This window comes from Macrobrachium nipponense, chromosome 8 (assembly GCF_015104395.2).
Source record: "Macrobrachium nipponense isolate FS-2020 chromosome 8, ASM1510439v2, whole genome shotgun sequence".
Classification (NCBI taxonomy): Eukaryota; Metazoa; Arthropoda; class Malacostraca; order Decapoda; family Palaemonidae; genus Macrobrachium; species Macrobrachium nipponense.
Genome location: NC_087203.1, coordinates 49,188,398 through 49,214,046, shown reverse-complemented (window position 1 = coordinate 49,214,046; position 25,649 = coordinate 49,188,398). Strand labels below are relative to the sequence as shown.

Below are 25,649 nucleotides of genomic sequence, written 5' to 3'. Positions count from 1 at the left end.
CTTCGAAATCAACTCCGTCGGCAGCGACAGCGTTGTCTCCGGTCTCTAGGCCATCGACTTCGTCTGATTCATCGCTAGCTGCCAAGGTTCCTCCTCCTACTAAAGGACAGAGGGGTAAAACCGCTAGACCAAAGACGACGGAGCTTGAAAAACAAACTGACCTTCTGGCGGACAAGCTTTTGTCCAGAGTCAGAGATGTGGTGGACGAAAGGCTGGATGAGAGAATGTACTCTCTTACTCCGGCCTCCACTACAGGCACGCAGTCCGTGTCAGATATAGTGGCGGAGCAGTTAAAGCCAATCAAAGATATGATTGCAGGACTGCTCCACTCCGGAACTCAAGCGGCTCCGTCGGCAGTTCCGGATGCCTCAAAGCTTCCGCCGTTCGATAAGAACAATCCTTGGCGGTTTGCCCTCCATGCTCCTTATTTGGACGGTACTTTGACCATTGAGGGACTGGGAACTCGGCCGTTATCGGACTTCGAGTTTTATCCAGAAGATCTCCAGTTCCCTTTCAATGGCCTCGTAAGATTAACGGAGAATGCTTTGGTCAGAATGGACAAAGTTCCCAAGAAACTGTAATTTTTCCAAAGGAACAAACAAGCCCAAGCTGTCTGGGCCCGTACTTTGTCAGACTGGGGTTGTGCGAACACCAAGTTGACACCGCACAGGGGGTCGTATACTATTTTTACGACACCCCAAGAAGTCCCCTCTCCGGTTACGGATAAGATTGCGGAGCTAACGCTCCAAGCAGCATATGACGATCTTCCAATGCCAACCCTCAAAGAGACGGATGCTACCTCCCTCCTCATGCCAGCCACTAGGGAATTCTGGCATGATGCTCCGTCAACCTTCACGGTCGGGAAATTAGACCCAGACTGTACTTCTACTTTGTTTTCAGACAAACTGCCCAGACTGCCTGAAAACTTGCTCAAAACAGAATTTGAAGCAAGATCGAGGTTGGCCAGATCCATCAACGCAGTGACATCACTGGAGTTGGTGGCTTCGATATATAAAGAAGAACAAATCTTCAAGGTCCTAGCAAAAAGTCTATTACAGACTTTCCAGCTGGACCTCCATGAGTTCACTGCAGCCAGGAAGAACTGCAGGAAATATGTATTGGCGGAGGCGTCTATTAGCTGATTAAAGCTTCTTTCTGGGGAAAGAATCTTTTTCCTCAGGAGGAAGTAGACAAGGTGCTACAAGAGGCCGCCAGGACAAACCAGAGCCTTCGAGTTCGTTGGGGACTCTCTTCCAAACGGAAGTTTGACCCTACAACGAAGCACCAGAACCCAAAAATGAAGCAAAAATATTATGTTTCTTACAAAGCTTCCTGTGGTCAGCAACGGCAACAACCTATCCCTCTGGCCCAGGCGTCGAAACCATCGACGTCCAAAACACCTCCACCACAACAATTTATGATTGTTCCCACTCCACAAAGCGGACAATCATCAACTACGGCAACGTGGATGTCCTCTCCAGCATTTAACCCGGCTTACGAAGCCACCGGAGCCTTTCGAGGATACGCTAGGCAATCCGGTGGTGGCAGAGCTAGGGGCCAGTTCCGCCAGCGTGGCGGACCTAGAGCCAGAGGTGCAAGAGGAGGTAGAGGATACAAGCCAACTCACAATCAGTGAGAAGAACCGGGTAGGAGGGAGACTATACCGGTTCCGAGATCAATGGACTTTCAGCCCTTGGGCACACAGTATCGTTTCCAAAGGGCTGGGTTGGAGGTGGATAAAGGGGTCTCCTCCTCCAGCGGTGAACTTCTTTCAGACACCCACACCAGATCTCAAAGAATACACCAAGGATCTCCTACAGAAAAAGGCTATAAAGAGAGTAAAAAGCCTGAAATTCCAGGGACGTCTGTTTACTGTTCCAAAGAAGAATTCTTCCAAAATGAGAGTAATTCTGGACTTGTCCAAACTGAATTCTTACATTCTTTGCGACAAGTTCCGTATGCTGACTGTCTCTCAGGTACGGACCTTACTTCCCCGTGGGGCCGTCACCACCTCTATAGATCTTACAGACGCCTATTATCATGTTCTAATAGCAAGAAACTTCTCTCTCTACCTAGGCTTCCGCCTAGGCAGGAAATCCTATGCATTCAAAGTGATGCCCTTCGGCCTCAACATTGCACCCAGGATATTTACGAAACTAGGAGAGACAGTATTGCAACAACTCAGGAACCAAGGAATAATGCTAGTAGCCTACCTAGACGATTGACTCATTTGGGCGAATACAGTAGAAGAATGTCACAAAGCAACAACCAAAGTAATTCGGTTTCTGCAAAGTCTAGGCTTTCAGTTGAATCTAAAGAAATCCCGGCTACAACCAGCAAACCAGTTCGAATGGCTGGGTATTCATTGGGACCTACAGGATCACAAGCTATCCCTCCCAACCAAGAAGGTCAAGGAGATAGCATCAGTGACAAAACATTTTATCAGGAACAAAAAGATATCAAGGCGATCTTTAGAAAGAATCCTCGGCTTACTCCAATTTGCCTCGGTAACAGACGTCCTACTAAAAGCCAAACTCAAAGACATCAATCGCGTTTGGAGGAAGAGAGCAAAGATACATTTAAGAGACATAGTCTCAACAATTCCCCCTGTACTGGTAAAGAGATTGCTTCCATGGACGAAGTCCAAGAACCTGGTCAAAGCAGGTCCTATGCAATTTCCCCCTCCTCAAGTGACGATTCATACAGACGCGTCACTCAGTGGTTGAGGGGGTTACTCCCAACACCAAATGTTTCAGGGGACCTGGTCCCTCAGTATGAAACAATTTCATATAAATGTGTTGGAAGCGATGGCAGTATTTCTAACCTTGAAACAATTGTCTCATCACAAGACAAGTCATGTGAAGATAGTCTCAGACAACTCAGTGGTAGTCCACTGCATAAACAGAGGGGGATCCAAATCACCCAAACTGAATCATGTTCTAGTAGCAATTTTTACCTTGGCAGCAAAAAGAAATTGGTCCCTGTCAGCAACACATCTGGCAGGAGTGAGAAATGTTATAGCGGACGCTTTATCCAGGACCAAACCGTTAGAATCGGAATGGTCCCTAGACATGAATTCGTTTCGGTGGATATCCAGACTAGTTCCAGATCTCCAGGTAGACCTCTTTGCGACAAGCTCCAATCGCAAACGTCCTTGTTACATAGCCCCCAACCTGGACCCTCAGGCCTATGCCAAAGACGCATTAGCACTAGACTGGAACCTCTGGCAAAAGATTTATCTGTTCCCTCCAGTGAATCTTCTGATGAAGGTACTACACAAACTACATTTCTTCAAAGGAATAGTAGCTTTGGTAACACCCAACTGGCCCAAAAGCAACTGGTTTCCGCTCCTATTAGAGCTGAAGCTCCATCCCAGACAGATCCCACATCTAAAGTTGACACAGGTAGTCCAAACACAGACTGTGTCAGCTTCCTCAAGAATAGTTCAAACCCTAACTTTGTGGACTTCATGAAATTTGCAGCCCATAAAGATGCAAATATTGATCCAGATAATGTCCTATTCATAGAATCAGACAAGAGGGATTCAACACTTAGGCAATATGATTCGGCTGTTAAGAAATTAGCAGACTTTATAAAGAATTCAGACATTCTTCAGATGACCCCAAATTTGGCCATTTCATTCTTTAGAACTTTGTTTGAAAGAGGCCTAGCCGCTAGTACTATTACTACAATTAAGTCGGCCCTGAAAAAAATTTTTCAGGTCGGATTTAAGATTAATTTAGCAGATTCTTATTTTTCGTCTATTCCTAAAGCTTGTGCACGGCTTAGACCTACAATCCGTCCACAAAAGGTCACATGGTTTTTAAACGATGTTTTGAAACTAGCTTCAGACACCAATAATGAATCCTGCTCTTACATTTCTTTGCTCAGAAAAACCTTGTTTCTTACAGCCATGGCCTCAGGTGCCAGAATATCAGAATTAGCAGCTTTCTCCCGTAATCCTGAGAACTTAGATTTCCTCCCTTCAGGAGAAGTACTGCTCTCTCCGGATAGGAGTTTCCTAGCTAAAAACGAAGACCATCAAAATAGATGGTCCCCTTGGAAGATTATTCCGCTACCTCAGGATACTTCTCTGTGTCCGGTAGTGACTCTTAAGGCCTTTTTAGCTAGGTCCTCCTCACGATCCTCCGGTCCCTTATTTACCAGAGAGCAAGGAGGTACTATCTCCATTCAAGGTATTAGACAGCAAATACTCTACTTCATAAAACAGGCTAACCCGGAATCTTTTCCACATGCTCATGATATTCGGGCAGTAGCCACTTCAATTAACTATTTCCAAAACATGAATTTTGATGATCTGAAGAAGTATATGGGTTGGAAATCTCCTACGGTCTTTAAGCGCCACTAAGAAACATTCAAGCCCTAAAATTTTCTACAATAGCAGCGGGGAGTCTAATCTCTCCGGATTAGTTTTTCCTCTTAATTTCATTTCGTCCCATTCTTAATTCTTTCTCCCTTCTACCTGCCACTCTCGCCACGATGCCTCTCACCTCGGTGGAACGGATACAGCCATCCAAGTATCATGCTCTCCTATAGAGAATGTCGATCAGCCTTGGAATGTGCTCATTCTTTCATGTACATATTGTAATTATTAAGTGTATATAAAACTTTACATCTGGAAATACTTATGCATATTTACATTTAATTCATAGTAGAAGTCTAGTCTTAAGTTAGTTGTTAAGTTTATATACCAGTATTAATTTAGTAAATTCTTATATATGTATTAAAGACATTTTCATTATACCTTGTATTAGAATTGAGATTCATGGGCTTGGAAGGCATTCTCTTGTATTTTTTCACCGGCGAACACAGGTCGACCCAGAAAAGGGATTTTGACGAAGGAAAAATCTATTTCTGGGGAGAGACCTGTGTTGCCTGGTGAAAAGGTCCTTCTTGCTACTTTCTGATATAAATAGTTTCCAAATATACCAGAGAAAGTTTAAGCATTGGTATGCAGAGGTTACTACCCTCGCGCGAGCACCCCAAGGGCGTCGTGTATAAAGAAAGGGCTTGTGAAAGCCACTATTCACAAGTCGTCTTCCATTTAGATTATTCCTTCGTCAATATACATGTGGGGTGTGCCGTAACAGCGGTTTCCACCGCACCAGTCTGGACCACCCCGCCACCGCCCGATGCTAGCGCCATCTGACATCCTTCTGTATTTGGATTTCAATATTGGCTTGGAAAGGAACGGGATGGGAAAAAACAGGGTAGGGTTTCACTGGGCGACACAGGTCTCTCCCCAGAAATAGATTTTTCCTTCGTCAAAATCCCTTTATGCAGAATTGTTCCCCTGCTGTTTAATTCTTGCTTCTCTTTAGAAAGAAATAAAATCAGTTGATTTCATTTTTTCTCTTTTTGGGGGGACGTGTCAAGGAAATTGCTTTATAGCAAAGGAAGATAAAGGAAAGGAAAACGCATTTACGAGAAGTTCGGCAGTAAGGAGCCATTCGCGCATGTTGATGGAGATGCCTGTTCTCATGATGGTTCTAGAATTGGCAGGAGTTTTGTGGAACTCGACAGGCGCCGACGTGACATGAGAAACGCCGCAATTTCTGATGCAATACCTCATCTAGATTCATCTAAGAAGTTCCGGTAATCTCGGGAGTCTGTGACGTTCGCCGTAGGCTCCGCCCCCAGAGTGCCGTATAAATACGACGGACGAAGTAGGAGAAAGCAGAGATCATCAGTTAGTCAAAGAGAGATATCCTCAGTAAGAACCACAGATCAGATTATCAGCGAGAGATCAGCAGCAGCAGAGATCATCTGAGAGAGATAAGAGAAAAAGGAACCAACGAAGGATCAGAGGAAAAGTTGCTCGAGAGTTGGTTGGATTCTGGTCTAGTCGTCTTCAGGAGTGGACGACCGAGTTATCTCGATGTTGAGCAGACTTCAGAGAAGAAAATGTCCTGCTAGAGCTTTTGGGGAGTTCCTGCCTTTCAAGTATCAAGAGTAGACATTATTTTCTGCAATACGGAGTCAAGTAGACGTCTGCAATCGCAGTTCTCCTTTTGTGAAGTCATCGCTTCGAGTCACTAAACCGGTCAGCAAGTATTTGAATTACCTCACTGTTCCCCCAGTTCATGCAGTGTAAGATTTTGCCTTTTTATGTAAATAGGAGATACCATTCTGCATTTACCTTTGTTAGTAAGCTTGTAAATAAACCTTTGTTGTGTTAGTGTTTCTTTCTATATTCGTATCCCCAGTTTCAACTGTTGGTGTTGAAATATTTTTTTTTTTTTTTATTTCATATCGAACCTAAAGCGGACTTCCCTCTCAGAGGCCGTAACAGTCATAAAACTAGCCTGAATGGTATTGGGTGTTGTTATAATTAAAATTAAAACCTAAATATAACCAATCCATAAGGGCTAAGTTTAAGTAATATAGACATAAACAAAGCTTCAAAGTTAATTTAAACCTCAAAAGATTTGAGTTAACATAGATATAGGCAGATTTAGGTATAATAACTTCACTTCGAGTATCTATATGGAAATTACAGTCTCTCTATAGTAATTGAGTTTCTTGTTGAAATTTAACCATTATTTTTGAAGGGTAGATTGCAACCGCCCAGGGACTAGTATCGGAAACAGCAAGAAGACATTTGATGCCCCAGTCCCTAGTCCATGCAGAGTTAGTGCGTAGAATTGTCTAAATATTTTACAGAATCTACTAAAAATGTACATTTGTAGTCAAATTGCCCTGTAAAATGACATCTACTACTCATTAATACCTACAGGCGTCTATTATTAAAAATAATTTATACCAATTAAATTTTTCTAACAAAAACTTGGTTTTTTCACTATAGGGCCATCTTGAGAAATGACCCTCAATTAAAGTGTTCCGTAGCTGGTTGCTCCGTACAGTTTTTGCCAGTGGGCACTGCCCTTACCACCTGCCACAGACACAGTCCCTGTAATGATCAGAACAAATTTGTTTGGTTGCCTGATATGTGCAAAATTTGTAGTGTGCTCTTGGCAGCAAGCTTTAAGGATGAAAAACTGCCCGTTTTAGACGGTCTTCATGGGTCCTAGGGTTTAGCAAGAGTGAGGAAGGGGAAGATTATATCAATCCGGCAGAACTCCGGCAGCATATATTTAACCCCTTTTCTGAAGATAAGATCCATATTCAGGCCAAAACCCAGTATTATCAGTCACCACTACTCCCCAGGTGCATCCTGAGGAGGAAATAGAAGAATCCTCAGTTAGAGGGGAATTGTTTAAAGACTTTGAGGTAGATATTGATACTGAAAGAACCTTGCTGAACCCAGAAGGACCAGGGACACATATCAATTAACCATGGGGGAAACATTGTAGAAGCAAGTCAATCCCCCCTGCAGCTTTCAGAAGCTGATCAGGATCCTTCCCCCAAAAGGGATATAAGGATCCACATGAACCCAGTGGAAATGGCAGCATTGTCAGAAGGTTATAGCAATTCACCCAGAACTTCTGCCGCCTGGGGAACAGACAGTTGCAGCTCAGCTGTAGATACACAATCAGGTTAAGCATGCTTCCCCCAAAGGGATTTCAGTTTGCGGTATTAGATCAGTTACGTAAGGAAATAATGAGTGACATCAATGATGCTTTTGCGGTGCCAAACAGCAACAAATAATGGACATACTGCATGATTCTGAACGAGATAATAAAAAAATAAAGTCAGTAATGTATATGCCAAAATGTAAGCGTCTGGCATCTTGGAATAGAATAGGGTTAAAACCAAATGTGCCCAAACAAGAGTAAAGAGTGCAAACCCAACTAGAACCAACAAAATGGCCAGTCCCGGTTATGAAAGTCTTATGACCAAAATTTAAGAGACTCCAAAATCCTACTCTGATGCTGATAATCCTTGGCGAGATGCCTCAATGTGTATTTTCTCTCAGGATGGTGGGTATCTTATTAATGAGAGAAAGACCATAATAGAAGTAGTACATGTTGAATTTAGGGAAAGGGCAGCATTTCCTAACACTGAATGGCACCTGATACCACCTGTGCCAGACAGGGAGAAACCTCAAAAGGAAACTATTCTCTTACCTGGCAATTTGGCATTGAGAACTGTAGATGAAACTCTTCATGAAACTCTTCATCAGGTAAATGGAAAATGGATTTATACTTCCATCATAAACAAAACTCAGGTTGCTCATCATGTACCACCAACCTTCTGCCCCTTTACATTTAAAACCATAAACCATGTGAAGGCACATTTTCAAAATTACGTAATAACTGGAAAGCATGAACCATTGGCAGAACTAAAACCATTTGCTTCTGTTATCCCAGTTTCAAAAAACTCCACCAAAGAATGGATAAAAAATCATATAGGCCTTTATTCACTTCAAATAGCCCTTCTCATACGCAGGTAGGTAGTCAGTAGGGACAGCAACACCTGGAATGCCCATTAAAGGAAAAGGCAGAGGAAGGGGGGATCCCAATAGGAATTGTTTGGTCATGGGGTAGACTTCAGAAATATCACAAGGAATGGAAGTCTTCTCCTTGGGGACACAGCATTATTCTCAATGGTCTGGGGTGGAAATGATCTCACCCCCCTCCACCCTTGAAAGGGTTCTTTCAAAAATCAGGCCCCTCTGTGAAAGATTATGTGCAGAAGGCCCTCCTAAAAGGAGCCATAAAGAAACATTTTTACATTCGTCACAAGGCACTTCTCTTCAGTGTTCCCAAAAAGGATTCTTCAGAACGAAGGGTGATCCTCAACCTGTTGACGTTGAACAAACACATTGTTTGCCAAAAGTTTCAAATGACGACCATTGCCCAAGTACATTCTGTCATTCCAAAAGGGACCTGGACAGTTTCTATAGATCTGAAAGCTGCATAATGGCACATCTCTATTGCTGTTCCCCTCTGCACCTTTCTAGGGGTCCAGATAGGAAAAAATACGTGCAGATTCAAGGTCATGCCTTTCAGACTAAACATTACCCCGAGAATCTTTACAAAATTAGTGACGGTAGTTGTCTGAGAACTCAGGAAAGAAGGAATAAATCTGATAGCTTATTTAGACGACTGGTTAGTCTGGGGAGCCACAAGAAAAGAGTGCTTGAAAAACCTAGAAACAGTAGTCAACAGACTCCAGGAAAAAGGCTTTATAATAAATTGGATAAAATCCCGAATCACACCTAGCAGGCAGTTTCAATGGCTGGGAATGTGTTGGGACACAGTTCATGGCCTTATGTATCTTTCTCTCAAAACACAGGACAAAATAAGGAACACCTCAAAAGGTTCCTGACACAGCCCATTGCTTCCAGATGGCAATTAGAGCATGTGATTGGTCTGCTCCAGTTTGCATCTATAACAGATCCAATACTCAGATTGCAAATGAGAAATGTGAACAAATTTTAGATGTCACATGCACAAAAAAGGATGTGAGACAAATCTCACAAAATGCATCACAAACTTGGGAAATACTTCAGCCATGGACCCAGAAGGAATCTCTGGCAAAACAGGTCACCCTGAGTCCTCCATCTGTAAAAGTGACAATACACACAGATGCCTCGTTGACAGGTTGGGGAGGACATTGGGAAGATCATCAGGTGATGGGGAGGTGGTCAGGTACCTTGAAGAATTGTCATATCAATTCCCTGTCCTCCTGTCTCTAAAGAAACTCAAACCTCCAGAAGAGACACACATTCTGTTGGTCCTATACAACACGACTGCAATGTCTTGCATCAAAAAATTGGGCTCACGCTCACCTCCTCTCAATATGCTAATGTTAGCCATCCTTCAGATGGTACAGGAATACCACAGCCTCAACAGAGTGGTCATTGGACAACCACTCCTTTCAAATAATAAACAACCTACTTCCACAACCGGAAGTGGACCTGTTTGCCACATACGAGAATCACAAACTCCCCAGTATATGTGTCCCCGAATTTGGACGGTCAAGCAATAGCGAGAGATGCCTTCCTACAGGACTGGAACAACTGGAAGATGATATATATTTTTCCTCCATTGTTCCAGATTTCAAAGGTTTTGAACAAGCTCCAAATCTTCAAAGGAACAGCTTATCTAATAGCCCCAAATTGGCCAAACAGGCACTGGTTCCTATTACTTCAACAACGGACAAAGAGGTCAATTCCATTACCATCCACTGTACTCTCCCAGAAAGTAGGAGGGAATGTCGTTTACGCATTCTCCTTTCTAAGCTGAGACCTTGACATATGGATTTTTTAAAATATAATCTACTGTGAAAATACCTACTTGCCCAATATTGTTAGGTACCTAGTGCAAAAACTACGGACATCATCGATCTGGCAATACCAGTCCGTATGGAGAATATGGTTAGATTATATCCAGAATGAGAGCCCAATCAAGATTTCTAAAGAAACAATAATGAATTTTCTTATACACCTCTTTGAAGACAAACACCTTGCAGTTACAACTATTATAGCATACAAGGCTGCAGTAACAGAACCCTTTCTTTATGGATTCAGGATTGATTCGAACATAGAAGTCGTCACTTCTCTTCTGCAGTCTTTTTCTCTACAAAGCCCCACTGCCGAAAGACTTCCAATTACTTGGTTCCTGAATAGGGTAATCAAACTTTTATATACTCCTCAATTCAACGGACCTGATGTAACTACCACTTGCATGCTTCAAAAAGCTATCTCCCTGGTAGCATTAGCATCAGGAGCCCATACTAGTGAATTGGGCTCTCTTAGACGGGAACGATATATCACACAAACTGCTGATAACCAATTATTGTTGTCCCCTTGGCCATCATTCCTGACCAAGAATGATAATCCTTTAAAGAAGAAATCTATTCTTATAAGAAAACTCAATTTAGCTGACAAAACATTTTGCCCAGTTCAGGCACTTAAGGTTTACCTAGAAATCACGGCAAATGTTTCAGAAGGTCCAATTTTCCTACATCCTAGCACGAACAAACCACTCTCTCTACAAGGGCTAAGAATCATTTTAGTGTCCCTCATTAAAAAGGCTGACCCACATTCCTTTCCTAGATCACATGATATTAGGAAAGTAAGTACATACATCATTGGCCTTCTTCAGAAATGTATCATTCGAAGAGGTCTCTGAATGTACTGTGTGGTCATTAGTCAGTATTCTTAAAACACTACTGCTATGAGCTGGAATAAATTCGACTACACTGTGTATCAGTAGGTGGTATGGTTAGTCCTGACCCCATAAGTACCACAGCAGAAAACCAGGGGTCTACCTAACGGGTGAGTATGTTGACTAACGCTGGGGAAGGCGCGTCAAGATCGCAACCATACCCAGCATGCTTAGGTAAGTCACCATAAAACTTTAAACTAAAAGTATATCCTATTGATTAGTTTAGTCACCTTTTTTACTGAAGTAAAGGATAACTTTTAAATAAGACAGTATTATTGAATACAGCAAAGTAAAGGATAGCTTTTTAAAAGTTATCCTTTACTTTGCTGTATTCAATAATACTGTCTTATATTACTCTTGTATTATAAAATACAAACCAACCGATCATGTTTTGGTTTGGAAAAATCTGCCGAGAGTAGAGGTAAGATTATTTCGCCGTATTTAACTCAATTCAGAGCAATTTTCTTGCTTCTATTTAGCGTAAATTATTCTCTAGGAACTCTGTTTATATGGGACAAGGTTGTTTATCGTTATATGAAGTGTTTTAAAGTTGAAATATGACTTAAATACGTCTTGTTGTGAACTACATTTAGTTACTTTTTTCGTTAATACATGGAGCCATTGTCTGGTTATTGGTGGCTAGGCTTAAGCACCAAGAGACCCTCATGAAATACAAATATAATGAACTTGCAGCTTTTCCTTGCGTCTTTTAAAGTTATGCTTTACTTCACTGTATCCAATAATACTGTATGTAGTCTCATATTATTATATGTAGTATTATAAAATACAGACAAGGAAAAGATGCATATTTATCATGTTTGTATTTTATGAGGCGGTCTCAGCACTTAGCCTTAGCCACCGATAACCAGACAATGGTGCTATAAACCATATGGAGGGTAAACACCAGTTATGAATATATTTAACAAGCGCCGTAAAACCGAAATGCCAGTAACCGATACCAACCGTAACCAGTGGCTGCCTGTGCAGGCAGTCCCTAATTATCAGTGGACTCCATTAATGGCAATCCAGGTTTATGGTGCTTGTCTAGCAACATAAAATCAGCGCTTTATGGCACCATAACGCACCAAGTTCTGGTTATCGGCACCATAAGTTGCCAATAATAGAGTTATGGTGCCATAACATCCCTAAAGGAGGCACCATTAACCGGTTATCGGTGCCATATGCACCATAAATCACCAAGTTATGATTAATGGCGGTTTTCGCTTATCAGCACCCTGCCGAGAACGGAATCCCCGCCAATAACCGCAGACTGCCTGTAGTTTGGCTCCCCAAAGTTAGCGAAAATCCACAGAATCTACTAATCTTGGGAGACAAAACACTAAAACTTAAAAAAAAAAAAAAATGGAAGAAATCATTATGATCTTCTCTACCCAAGCTATTAAGATTATCAAGATTTTTCTTAACATCCCTAGAGAGAAATGCAAATTTTGAAAGATTAGGTTCAGGATAACAAATATCAAGGTGAGGGACATCCTCAGCTGATTGCTTAGCTTCAAAAGCTCAATGAAGCAGTTTCCCTAGGTCCAGTAACCAATCTACCATCACCTTTTAGTAGTGGTGGAATGGAAGAAGAGCATGACCCAAACACAGATGATGTTAATTTGGTCCACCACACAAAAGGCTGAGTAATTCCTTCAAGTTTTCTCTTCAAGGAATGACTGTAATTTCCCTCAGCTGTATGATAAGTTCTATTCACAGCATGGCAAGACTCAACAAAGTGAAATGTAATAAACATTTATAGTAAATAAATCAGGACAAATATCAGACCTATTTACTTACACTAGAACATCTTATGAGGTAGTCTGTCATACCATCTGATGCAGGCACTTCAAGCTTAATACCATATCGCTGCTGGGAGATATTGACATCAGGAGTCACTTCACATCCTCTCAAATTGATTTTCTCTATAGGCTCTTCATTAGTGCTATCACTGCTTTTGTAATACCGCAAACACATATCTTTACATGTAAACCAATACTGTTTGAGACTTTTAAGTGTGAACCGACGAGGCCTGGAGAAAAAATTTGCTATTAGTCAAATTGGCAGTTTATACCATCCTTCTATTCTGTCTCAAGTCTTTCAAGTTAAACTCAAAACTTCATAAATCTTGCTTTTTCTATAAAAAGATAAAGACCTAATATTTCTACAATTACAGTCAAAGATAAAGACCTAATATTTCTACAATTACAGTCTAGTACTTTGATACCTTATTTCTCAATATACAAACCATTAATGAACTACCAGTCCCAGTTTAGGTGGCCCATCTAAACTTATGCATACGTTAGGTTAACCAAGAAGTGGTAAGTCATAGTGCTTTTATAGGGTGCAAGAAAGAAAATATGCTGTGTCACCACATTTCAAAGCTATAGTTTTAAAACTAAGGGATAAGATAGAATTTGAAGGTATATAAGTATAATTTTCAGATACAGGCGTTCAAAGTTTTTCTTTGTATTTTTACAAAGACAATGTTAATAAATCATGATTACTATGAATTATATATTCCTTTTTTGGGTATTAATAAACCAACACTATAATCTAATCATAAATGAAGATCTCTTTGCTCAAAGATCGTAGCCTGGGGCACTGCATCAGGTAAGACGGGGTGCTCCTTCTGCAACACTCTCTCTCCTTCACTAACTCCGCTATTATCGCTGATTTCATGATCTTCTGAACTTATTAGACACAATTTTCTTCTTCTATATGTTAGCAAGATGTTTTACTTGTCTTTTCCTCTTTGGCATGATGAAAACCTTGCCAAAACACACAAAAACAGATGTAAAAGCAAGCGAATGTCAGAGGTGAAATTCAAATGTGTACTCTGTTTCATGTTTCTGCTCGCACTGAAGGATGTTATGCTCAGTCTTCCTGTCTTGTGACTCATGGAATCTCTACAGATGCCATTGCTCACAATTTGTTTGATAATAATTATCAAAATTTATGATAACAGAAGAAATACTGAATTTTCTTGTACGGATCAATGTTTTTGGCTTATTGAGTTACTTTTACCAATTACCCTTTAACTATGAAAGTAAGAGGAATTTTGTCGAAATATTTCATATACGTACTACACATTCTCCATTGCCATACGAAGCTCCATGAATTTTTTCATAATTTTGCATTTTTCCCCATATTTTGGCTGGCCGGCGCCCTTAAGGCTATACAAGACCAAGGGCAAGCAATGTACCTAGCTGAAGAGCACTTCTACACCCACTGCTTTTGTACCAATGGATAATCAGACTATTCATGTAATAATGGGATGAAAAGTCTTGCTGTCTTAAAGATTACATGCACTGGCAAATATCTAAGGACTACCAGTACACCAATCACGATGTCAAGTAACTGTGGGTATTATCTGGGAAACTATATAATACTAGACAAAACACTGGCCAGATAGCTTCATACTGCTACATCACAAAAGTAACGACACTTATTGCATTATCTCATGGTCACACCATAAACAACTGTACATTTCTGTTTTCTCTAGATAACTAAAATCTAAAATATGGCAGAACAGTATACAGGCGGTCCCCGGGTTACGACGGCTCCGGCTTACGACGTTCCGAGGTTACGGCGCTTTTTCTTAAATATTCATTGAAAAATCCGCCCTGGGTTACGACGCTTGTTCCGAGGTTACGACGCTGACGCTTCCGACGCTCCGAGTTAACGACACTTTTAAAAAACGCATACTATGATAAGAATCCTTTATAGTTTAGCACAGTATATTAATAAAAATAAGTTTTTGGTTAGATTACAACAAAAATTTTGAGGTTATGATGATTTTCGACACTTTTTGTCATATTTTTTAAATTTTTTTAGTGACGCCTCATATGCGGAACTAGTTTCCAAGATAATGAATACACTAGCTTGGGATGCGCAGTTTATAACAGTCCAAAAGCGCAAATAATGAAAAAATCATTGCTTGTTTCCAGTATACATAATTAACAAAACTAAGTTTCTGGTTACATTACAACGCAAATTCCAAGGTTACGACGGTTTTTTATGCTTTTTAACGATACCTCATACGCAGAACTAGTTTCTGAGCGGAGGGCGCATAAATTAATTTACGCTTTTAAACTGTATGGTAACCATAGTCAAGGATAAGGAACGCATTCTCAAACAGTATACATATCCTTTAATACAAAACAGCAAAATATCATTGAAAAATATTTCACTTAAAGAATCCATTTATACTCTACTTAGACTTGGATATAAAAACCATAGTTTCTCTCTCTCTCTCTCTCTCTCTCTCTCTCTCTCTCTCTCTCTCTTTGTATTTTCCGACGAAAATAATCACTAATTAGTGTATTTTGATGTTTATTTTCATGACTAAATACATTTTTATAATGATACAAAAAATGAATTTTTCTTACTAATTTTCAAATATTAATTTTGATTAATACTGTATTAGTAAGTTTAATAAGTTGAAATGATATCACATAATAAAAATAATAATTCTCTCTCTCTCTCTCTCTCTCTCTCTCTCTCTCTCTCTCTCTCTCTCTCTCTCTCTCTCTCTCTCTCTCCTACAAAGATGTAAGTTTTTTTGTATGATAAATAAATGATTTACTATTTTCAAATATTAATATTAATTTATACAGCAATAATATCAATTCATTAAAGAAAATACCATAGTGAATTAGTAAGATTTTAGCTTATATATTTTAAAAAATTATGGAAGAATGAAGGAAATCCCATTCTTCTCTCAGTAACCCTTTCTCGAACTCCAGGTACTAAAACTGTCAGATATATCAAGTTCTGTGACAGCCAGGAGGGGGAAGAGCTGCAGTGTTGCAATCACTGGTCTCTCATTTACTGAGACTCGAGATTTTTTATGTACTTGTACTATTTGTTTTTAATACTTTCAAATAATAATAATAATAATAATAATAATAATAATAATAATAATAATAACTGCAATTACAAAATTCATAATGTCATATTTTAAAGAGATGAAAATGACCTTTCCATTTCACTTGTAAGGATAATAACTCTTTCTTACTGAGATGAGAGATTTTTTATGGTAGATGCACGTGTTTATTATATTTCAAATAATAATAATAATAATAATAGAAGTAGTAATAATACGATAACTAATTTCAAAAGAAAATTCTTCCCTTCGTCTTTTTCTGTATCAATTTCCCTACCTCATAACTCCAGTGACACTCGGAGCTGGGAAAGTAACAATGCCATACAATGGTCAACGAATTTAATGGGTTTATGTAATCTCTCTCTCTCTCTCTCTCTCTCTCTCTCTCTCTCTCTCTGTATTTTAATGAAAATATACAGTAATTTGTGAATACACAGTGTTGCACATGAAAAAAGTAAATTAGTGATAAATTTAGAGATACGGCCCTAAGAAAAATTGCAAATTAGAGAAATTTTCCGTGGACATGTTTTCAACAACGTCGTTCCAGCTTACGACGATTTTCAGGTTACGACACGTCTTAAGAACGGAACCCCCGTCGTAACCCGGGGACTGCCTGTACAGTAACCCTGCATGGATTAGACACACTGCACTCTAAATTATAAATATAATAAATAAATAAAAAAATTGCAAAAATAAAAAATTTGAATTTACTGTGAGCACATTTCATAGCTCAACTGATGCTAGGAAGCTACACTGCAGCATAGCCACAGTCTCACAGCTAAGCATTAGGTCTAACTGTGTGTGTACATGGTTAATTGTTCTCTGATCTTTCCCTATCCTTAATTTTGGGAAAATAATGCCTGCCAAAAAAGCTTAATATAAAGTGGGAATTTTAGTTTTGTTGAAACACTGTATGTCTTTAATGGAAGCTGAGTGGCATTTTGGGAAAATCAATCAAGCATCCATGGTATTTAAGGAAAAGAACTTGAAACAGCAAAAAACAGTAGTACAAATAATTTGGGGCAAATTGCTTTCAAGGATAAAAAAACTTTGAATATTTGATTAAATGAATAGTCTAATTAATATCAAAGTCTTGCATGAGTATGCACACCTTAACATTTCTCAGCAGTGCTCGAAGAAGAGAAATAATTCAAAGCTAGCAAAGGTCGTTTTATAGCTATATGTAACATTACCAACTCAGCATTCACCAATCATTGGTTATCATCATTATATTCAGAGTATTCTAAACCTTTTGCTAATATTGCCATTAATATATCTCTTAGGTTGAACCAACGATCATGTAAGAACAATAGATTGGGCACAACAGATAAGTGAAACTAGCCTGTGAGTGCTACCTATACCAAGATGGCAATGGCCGGGGATGGCTCACCCTAGTAATGAGCGCTTTCTACACTAGCCAGCCAAGCTAGTCAGAAATCACCTAATAAAAACAATAAAATGTTTGAGTCAGTAATGTCAGCCTCATTTAATCTTTTTTTTTATGTTTTGTAATGATTTGATAAGCATTTTTCATTTATCTTACACTGAATTCTGTAGTAATGATTTTTATTACTTAACAGTTGAATTCTTTTTTAAATAGTTTAATATTTTATTCAAAAGTTCATTTATTATAAAATGAGCCCAGTTTTATGTAATAACTTTGTTTTATTAGAATTCAATATTTGTATCAAGTAACAGTTTGAAACGAAGTTGTCATTTCCCTTTCTATACTTTGCTACACTACACTTTTTCTGAAAAAAAAACACTGGCTAAATGATTATTAATAAACGACAAAATTAATGTTAATATGGAATGTTAGGTTATGTACCTCTTTCTAATCCGTCAACTATTCTACAATTTCAAACCTCAAAGACTCTACTGTCAAGTAAACAAAAATGACATTTTCATGTTAAAATAGTTTTAATTATACTTACCCAGGAATTATATAGCTAAGAGTTTCACTTGCCGGCAGTTAAAATCCCAAAATTCACGGGTCACGCTAATTTTCTACTTGTTTTGGCTAGGTAACAGTGCCCTGAAAGAGCTCAGTTTTGTTTATGCCTCCAAAATAAATCCATACTAAGGGACAGAGGGTGGGTTCCGATTATATAATTACTGGGTATGTATAATTAAATCTTCATTTTATCACAAAAATGTAATTTCTAATTATACAACTTCTCCAGTAATTATACATATAGCTGATTTCCACATTATGGGATGGAGGAAAGCATAGATAATTCTATCTCAACATTTTTTGAAAGACAAAGATCGAGAATAGAAAAACTTTGCCAACATTAATTAAAATGTTTGTTGATTCCTTACCTAATAAGAGAGTTAGCAGGAAAATACTGCCTCTGGTTGGCACTCTTATCATGTAACAGCATGGCAGTAAAGCCATGCATTGCCTATTACTCTATTACTTTAGTGGGACCTTTGTAGTGAAGGACAATTCCGATGGCTAAAAAGGATCAAAATAATTGCTCCTGCCCTAGGCTCAGTACCAACCGATCAACCAGAAAACAATTGTTACCTATATCCAAATAATCACCACCACCCTACCAAAGGACTGGAGGGTACTCCAGGTACTCCATACCTCCAGGCTTCCCATAAAGAAATATCACACCTTACATCAAGGAGAATTAGAATAAAGGAAGGGTTGCTTCCTACACTTCCTTTCCCAACACCACACCAGCCGCAAAAAACCGACCAAGGGTACTGCAATCTTCATACACTGTCTCTACATCATGACATCATGGAGATAATGCAATGCAAACACAGGTATGCACTTCCAAAATGTTGAACTTATAATAGTTGCAAGGATTAAATTTCTCTTAAAAGCTAGAGTAGAGAAGTGACTATTGCTCTAATTTCATGAGCTTTAGCCTTGCAAACTGGGAAAGCATCTTCCCGAACTGATGAGTGCACTTCTTGGATGACATCCCTCAAAAAAAAAGCTAATGCATTCTTGGACAGCAGTCTGAAGGGGCATTTAACTGAACACCAGAGACCACCAAAGCTTCTCTGAATATCTTTAGTTCTGTGAAGATAATAATTTGAGAACCTCACTGGGCACAAAGTCCTCTCTGCTTTGTCCCTACCCACAACATCTCTCAAATTAGGGATCAAGAAAGAACGAGGCCAAGGATTAGAGGGGGACTCACTCTTGGCAAAAAAAAACCAAGGAAATAGAAACATATAGCATTCCCTTTCGGAAAGCCTACTCTCTTATCTAGCGTATGAATCTCGCTAATCCTTTTAGCGGTCACCAAGGACAATAGGAAAAAGGCTTTCCAAGTAAAGTCCCTCAGACTAAGCTCATGAATAGGATCAAAACAAGGCTGAGAAAACCACTTTAATACAATAGCAAGATTCCATGGAACCCTATGATAATCTTTGCGTTTTTAGGTATCAAACGATCTAATGAGATCTGAAATGTCTTGAGTTGGAAGACAAATCCAAGCCTCTAGGATGAAAAACCTCTAGGCCAATGTGGCCCTATAGCCCTTGATGCTAGAGGTTGAAAGGTTTTTTACTGACCTCAAATGAAGCATAAAAATCAGCAATTTGCATTACAGTGGTTTTAGAAGAAGAGATGTTGGTATTCTTACACCACTCCCTGAAGATTCTCCACTTGTTCTGAAAAATGTTGTTAGAGGACCTTCTCCTACACATGGTGATAGCTTCCAAAGCTCCCTTAGAAAACCCTTTCTTTCTAAGGAGTTTTGTGACAGTTTGAATCCTGTCAGGTCCAGAGAAGACAGGTTTTTGTAAAATCTCTGGAAGTGTGGTTGTCTGAGTAGCTGCCTCTTTTGAGGAAGCAGCCTTGGGAAGTCCACTAACAGATCTACTAAATCAGGAAACCATTCCTTCAATGGCCAGAAGGGAGCCACCAGGATATGAGAGATGTTGCTGTGCATCAAGAACTTGTTCAATACCTGCCTTATGAGGCTGAATGGGGGGAGGGCATACAGCTCCTTGTCCAACCAGTCCAGAAGAAAAGCCTCCACCGTCCACGCCTGTGGGTCTGGAACTGGTGAACAAAACCGAGGGAGACAATGGTTCCGAGACGTGGTGAACAAGTCTATCATCAGATTTTCCCATAGTTTCCAAAGGTCTAGGCAGACCTGAGGATCCAGTGTCCAATCTGTTGGAGGAACCTGTTTCCGACAACTTAGCTTGTCTGCTAAAACATTTAGTCTCCCTTAGATGAATCTGGTGAATAGACGAGTATTGTTTTGTTCCACCCAGAAGAGGAGATCTCTTGCTGCCTCATAAAGAGAGAAGGACTAAGTCCCTCCTTGCTTCTTGACATACAATAGAGCGGTTGTGTTGTCTGAGTAGACTGCTTTTGTCTTGTTCTGAACTCCTGATGTGAAGGACTAAAGGCCCTGATGAATTGTTGATAGTTCCTTCACATTTATATGCAAGGACCTTTGTTCTTGGGACCACACTCCCGAGACTTCACTTTTCTCCAAAAGAGCTCCCATCCTAGGTCCAACACATCTGAAAAGAAGTTCAAGACAGGGTTCAGCTGAAAATGAGGCCTGAATTCCAACAAAGGTCTTCTTTTATTTCATGTGTTATTGGAAATACATGTTAGTCTGGAAACTCCTTCCTGTTCCAGCTTACTTTCAAAAAGAACCGAGATGAAGCTTGCCGAGACACAAACTGTTCCATCGACAAAAGGAACCCCAGCAGACCATCTAACTGTTGGCTGAACACCCTTTTAAGGCAAGCACTTCTTGAATTTTTTTCTGGCATGATTCTACCCTTTATTGGGTCAGAAAATCCAAAAAACACTGAGAAAATATAATCATTCCCAAATACTGAATCTTCTGTATGGGAATCATTTGAGATTTTTGAGAGTTTATAAGGACTCGTAACTCTTTACCTAAAGAGTCTTCTTGAGGGCCTCTGCACACTGACTCTCTGACTAGGCTCTTAGAAGCCAATTGTCCAGATACAAGGACATTTGTATCCCCTAAAGATGGAGCCACTTTGTTATGGGAGCCATCACCCTGGTAAATACCTGAGGCGCCGTCCGTCGTCAGTCTGAAGCAAAGGGTGTGAAACTGATATACCCTCCCTTCGAAAACAAACCTTAAATATTTCCTTGACCTGGGATGTATAGGCCCATGGAAGTATGCGTCCTCAAGATCTATGGATGTCATCAAATCTCCTGGGCAAATGGATAACAGTACTGTCTGGTCTGTTTCCATACTGAACTTCGTCTTCACGATGAAGGCATTTCAGGCACTGACATCCAGGACGGCCCTCCAGCCCCGCCATGACTTGGCAACTATGAAAAGACGTTACTTCGTCTGTCAGAGCAGAAAACTTCTCCAATCCTCTTGAATAAGCCGTCAAGACAACTGGCGTGCTGACTAAGGGAGGCTTCCTGATGAAGGGGATAATGTAGCCCACTTTCAGAACCTTGACAGTCCATGGTTCTGCCCCTTTCTTTGGCCAAACTTCCCAAAACATGAGAAGTCTGGCACCTATATGTGCGCACAGAACAGTGTCCTCACTTGTGAGAGGAACCTTTCAAAGACATTTTCTTAATGGACTTGGCAGTGAACCTCGTACTTCCTCTCGATCTGGAGAGGGATCTCTGTCTGGCCCGAAAGGGCTGAGCTCTCGAAGGCAGAGGTTGCCTCGAGACTACTGCTGGAGGAACTACGCCTTTTAGAGGGCTGGGCGAGATCTTGTGTACTCTTCTTCTCCAGATCTGAGGCAATGCATAAAACCATAGTTTGAGGAATTAAATGCCTCTTATCCAAAGGGGAATACAACATTGCTGACCTCTGAGAGGCAGGAACTCTTTTAGACGTGTAGGAGCGCCATCGTGTGGAGAGAGGGCAACTCGTGGGAATTATCTCTAATCCTTTTATCAATACACAAGAGAACTCCATTCCAATCCGCCAAGAAGTTCTCTGGGACCGAAGAGCAAAACCTAATCTTGCAGGCCAGGGCACCAATGGACCAATCAAGAAAGTTAAAAACCTCAAAGACTAAAGATGCTCTTCAAAAGATGCGCCAACTCTGAGGCAGAAAACAAAATCTTTGCCTGGATGCATCAACCAAACTCAAGAAATCTCCTTGTGAAGAGGCACAAATACCCAAAGAGGGAGCTTCTTTTGTGGCGTACGACAAATATCTCCACCTGGAGATTCTGGAAGGAGAAAACTAAAAGGCCTCCTCCCTTGTTCTCTCTTTTCTGCAAGCCATGCCGTCAATCTCTTTAAAGGCCTTCTTGGCTGAAGAAGACAGAACCATCTTAGGCACATTTGAGGGCTTAGAAGAAGGCATATCCATGATAAATATCGATACAGGAGATGAAGGAGTAGTCAGCATGAAAAAAGACATATGTGGCCAACAGAAACTTCATAAGAGCCACATACGTACGCTGAAGAAGAAGCCTCTTGCTCCTCTGAAGCCTTGTCCTCTGATGAAACAGGAAAAATCCGCATCTACAGGAGCTTGAGGTGTAAGTACCTCCACTGGAGTCTGGGTTGAAACAGCCTCTGCAGGAGCTAGTGGCGGCGAAGTGTCTGGAGGCGCAGGAGGAGTCAAGACTGAAGGACCTTTAACCACTACTGGCGCTTGCCGAACTGTCATGAGTTGCTTGCTGAACTGTCGTGGGTGCTAGCTGAACTGTCGTGGGCGGTGGCTGAATTGTTGGGGGCGCTAGCAGAGATGTGGGCACCTGAACTGCAGAAGGAGGCTTATTCAGTAAAATCAAAATACTATCTAGCTTCCACTGATGGGATCCCCTGCCACAGCTGAGGAAGCAGCAGCAGGAGCCGAGGGAGCCAACGGGTGCTCCTGCACAACCGAAGACTGAGGAGGTGTTACAAAAGCAGGCATTATCTGGCGCTTGACTGAAGGGAGCTCGGGTGCCAACTGGTGCTTGACTGCCTCCAACAGCAATTCCACCGACCACTCCATAACTGCAGGTGGAGCATTACAAAAAAACAGACGAGCTTGAAAACGAGCCAATGAGCGACAACGAGCCTTGTGAGCAGGATGAGCATCAACTTTCAAGAGGCACTGGAAAGAAAAACGCTTGGGACTATCCCAATGACTGGATGAAGGGCACGGTTCTTTAGACTTCTTAGTAGGAACCACTGGCGCCTGAGCTGCATCAGGAGTGCCTCTCTTCAAAGGTCAAGACTTGCACCCCCAGCACCACTGGTGCCGTGGAGAGGAATCATGCGAGCTCAAAATTCTATGAACATCCAAAGAGAAACCTTTCCAACAGCTCTCCATTGCAACCTGGGAAACAACAACAGGTTAAACTGAGGGGCCGACCGCTCATGGGCAGACTCCACCGACCTCCCTTGGGCTTCCAGTTTGACTCCTCCCCTCTGCAGTGTGGAGCATGACAGTGACATTTCCCTAGGAGAGTCAATGGAACGAACAGCCACCTCCTCCACTGATACAACACTATCACTCTTCAACTTGTCCATCAGGACCTTAACAGATGCACCAATTTGCTCCATCGTCTGTACTAACAGAGCGAAACGTTTATCAATCTTTTCCTCGAGACTGGTAATGGGGTTGAGATCCGAAGCACGGGAGCCTGCAACTGGAGAAGGTAGAATAGCATGAGAAGTGGGTGCGAGAGCTAAAGATATCACATGGACACTAAAATCCAAATTCAAATCAGAACCCTGGCTAGCTGATTTTGAATTAGCCCTAAATAAAGCCTTTCTCTTTCTGTCTCTAATTTCTTTAAATGAGACTCTTAAGCTTTTCCACTTTCTCTCATCCCAATCAAGACATTCATTGCATCTAATATCAAACGAACATACTTGTCCTCAACAATCAGCAAAACCACAAAAAAGAACCTAACATTATCTAAATATCTACTACTTCACCAATTGCAATGATACAAAAGGAAAGTAAAAAAATTCAGGAATACCTGCCACCAACAACCATCTATAACCATCGGCCAGCAGGAACAAACTGAGCTCTGCTAAGATGTTCCTCTCTCTTGCCCTAAAAGTGGGCAGGGCACTGTTACCTTGCCAAAACAAATAGAAAATTAGCGATACCAGCAAATTTCAGGATTTTAACTGCTGGCAAGTGAAACTCTTAGCTATATAATTACTGGAGAAGTTGTATAATTAAAAATGTTAATTCAAATCATGAATAGACCTTATTGGTTGTTCTTAGTTAAAATCTTGTATTCAATTAGTGTATTTTAAAATTTCCATTAAATTATTTATTTGTTAGTTGTTTAGTGTTTCTTACAATCAATAGCGACATTTTTTATTAATTTATTCATGGCCTGCTGGAAGAACAAAATTATTAATAATGATCAATGATTAAAATTCATTTTATTTGAACTGATAATGGAGTCCTTGAGGTTTGAAACGGTACAATAGCTACTAAAGTAAAAACAAACAATGTTTTCTCCTTTTAATTTTATTTTATGATTTTAAATAACAGTTCTCTTTTCCCAATGAATCTGCAACATCACTAATTGCTTCAAGTTATTTATGATAACTGATGTGATACAACTACAACAAGCATGATTTGTTAATAAATGTTAAAAAAGCAAATGCAATGTTGAAGCAGGGTTACCAATAGTAAGCATCATCCTGGCATATAGAGGTAAGACAGAGCATAAGTCTTTAGCTACAACTTTGTCACTTTGGTGATCTGCCCTAAAAATAAAAAATTTAATCACGGTAACTTTTTCAAGTAACAATTTAAAACTAACATAACCATTTCAACTTTATTCAACAGTAGAAAATATAAAGAAGTAGTTATGTATTAAAATTTTGAATGATACTGTTATTGTTCTTATGTTTTTCACTTATGTTAAGTTTCAAATGTTATCTGATTCCCAAGTAGGTTACATCACAAAATATTTGATAAGAGCACATTAAAAATTTCTACTACTCTGAGTCTGGCTTGGCGTTTCTACCCTACACCAAGATGGCATCAATGGCTTCATCTTTGGTAACGCATGTTAAATGGCTATGCCCAATCTATTGTTCTTATTTGATAGTTGTGTTGAACTTCCACAGTGACAGAAAACTTGTCACGATAATATGGACACCACAGCCTGTCTTAATACCCCAAATGACTCATTCAGGATACACAATGTCAGTTGTCTTATTCATCACTGGACCTCAAGAAACTTTTGTTCTACTCATGGTACACTAACTTATGCCAGCATTCATTTCCAGTGGATTTTTTTTTACTCAAAACAAGAAAAGAAAAGTACACAGTTTCAAAAAGATAGACCAATGCAAGATTCAATGGTCCTTCAACACCTGCCAACAAAGTCCACAAGATGCACTTAGAATATGGAAGTAAAACCTATAACAAAACTAATAGTATCCATTATTACAGGTCACAGTGATGCAAGGAATAAAGAATTATATGTGAACCTTAATAAATTTTGTTATATTCCAACATACAAAAAATATTGCATTGATGCATCAAATCTATTTTACAGGTCTTATAATGGAATTACGAATATTTATACAATTTGATCTTCACACCCAAAGGCTACCACCATATGACATTGGTGTCACATAATGGAAGATGCTCCAACTTGCTGAACCAGCATAACAGCCAACTACCCTGGTGTGAATGGTGTATAGCTGGATTAGTTACATCATGGGATCTGTCTTGCTTTTATAATTATG

General features: G+C 40.1%; 1 protein-coding gene across 7 annotated transcripts in view; it reads right to left on the bottom strand.

Moving 5' to 3' along the window:
• Positions 1-25,649, bottom strand: part of LOC135222767 (unc-112-related protein-like) — a 466,776-nt gene that overhangs the window by 126,001 nt on the left and 315,126 nt on the right. For all 7 annotated transcript variants that reach the window (XM_064261019.1, XM_064261018.1, XM_064261022.1 and 4 more), the window contains one exon: positions 12,897-13,128. In XM_064261019.1, the coding sequence (XP_064117089.1) occupies positions 12,897-13,128 (232 nt within the window). The remainder of the gene's footprint in view (positions 1-12,896; positions 13,129-25,649) is intronic.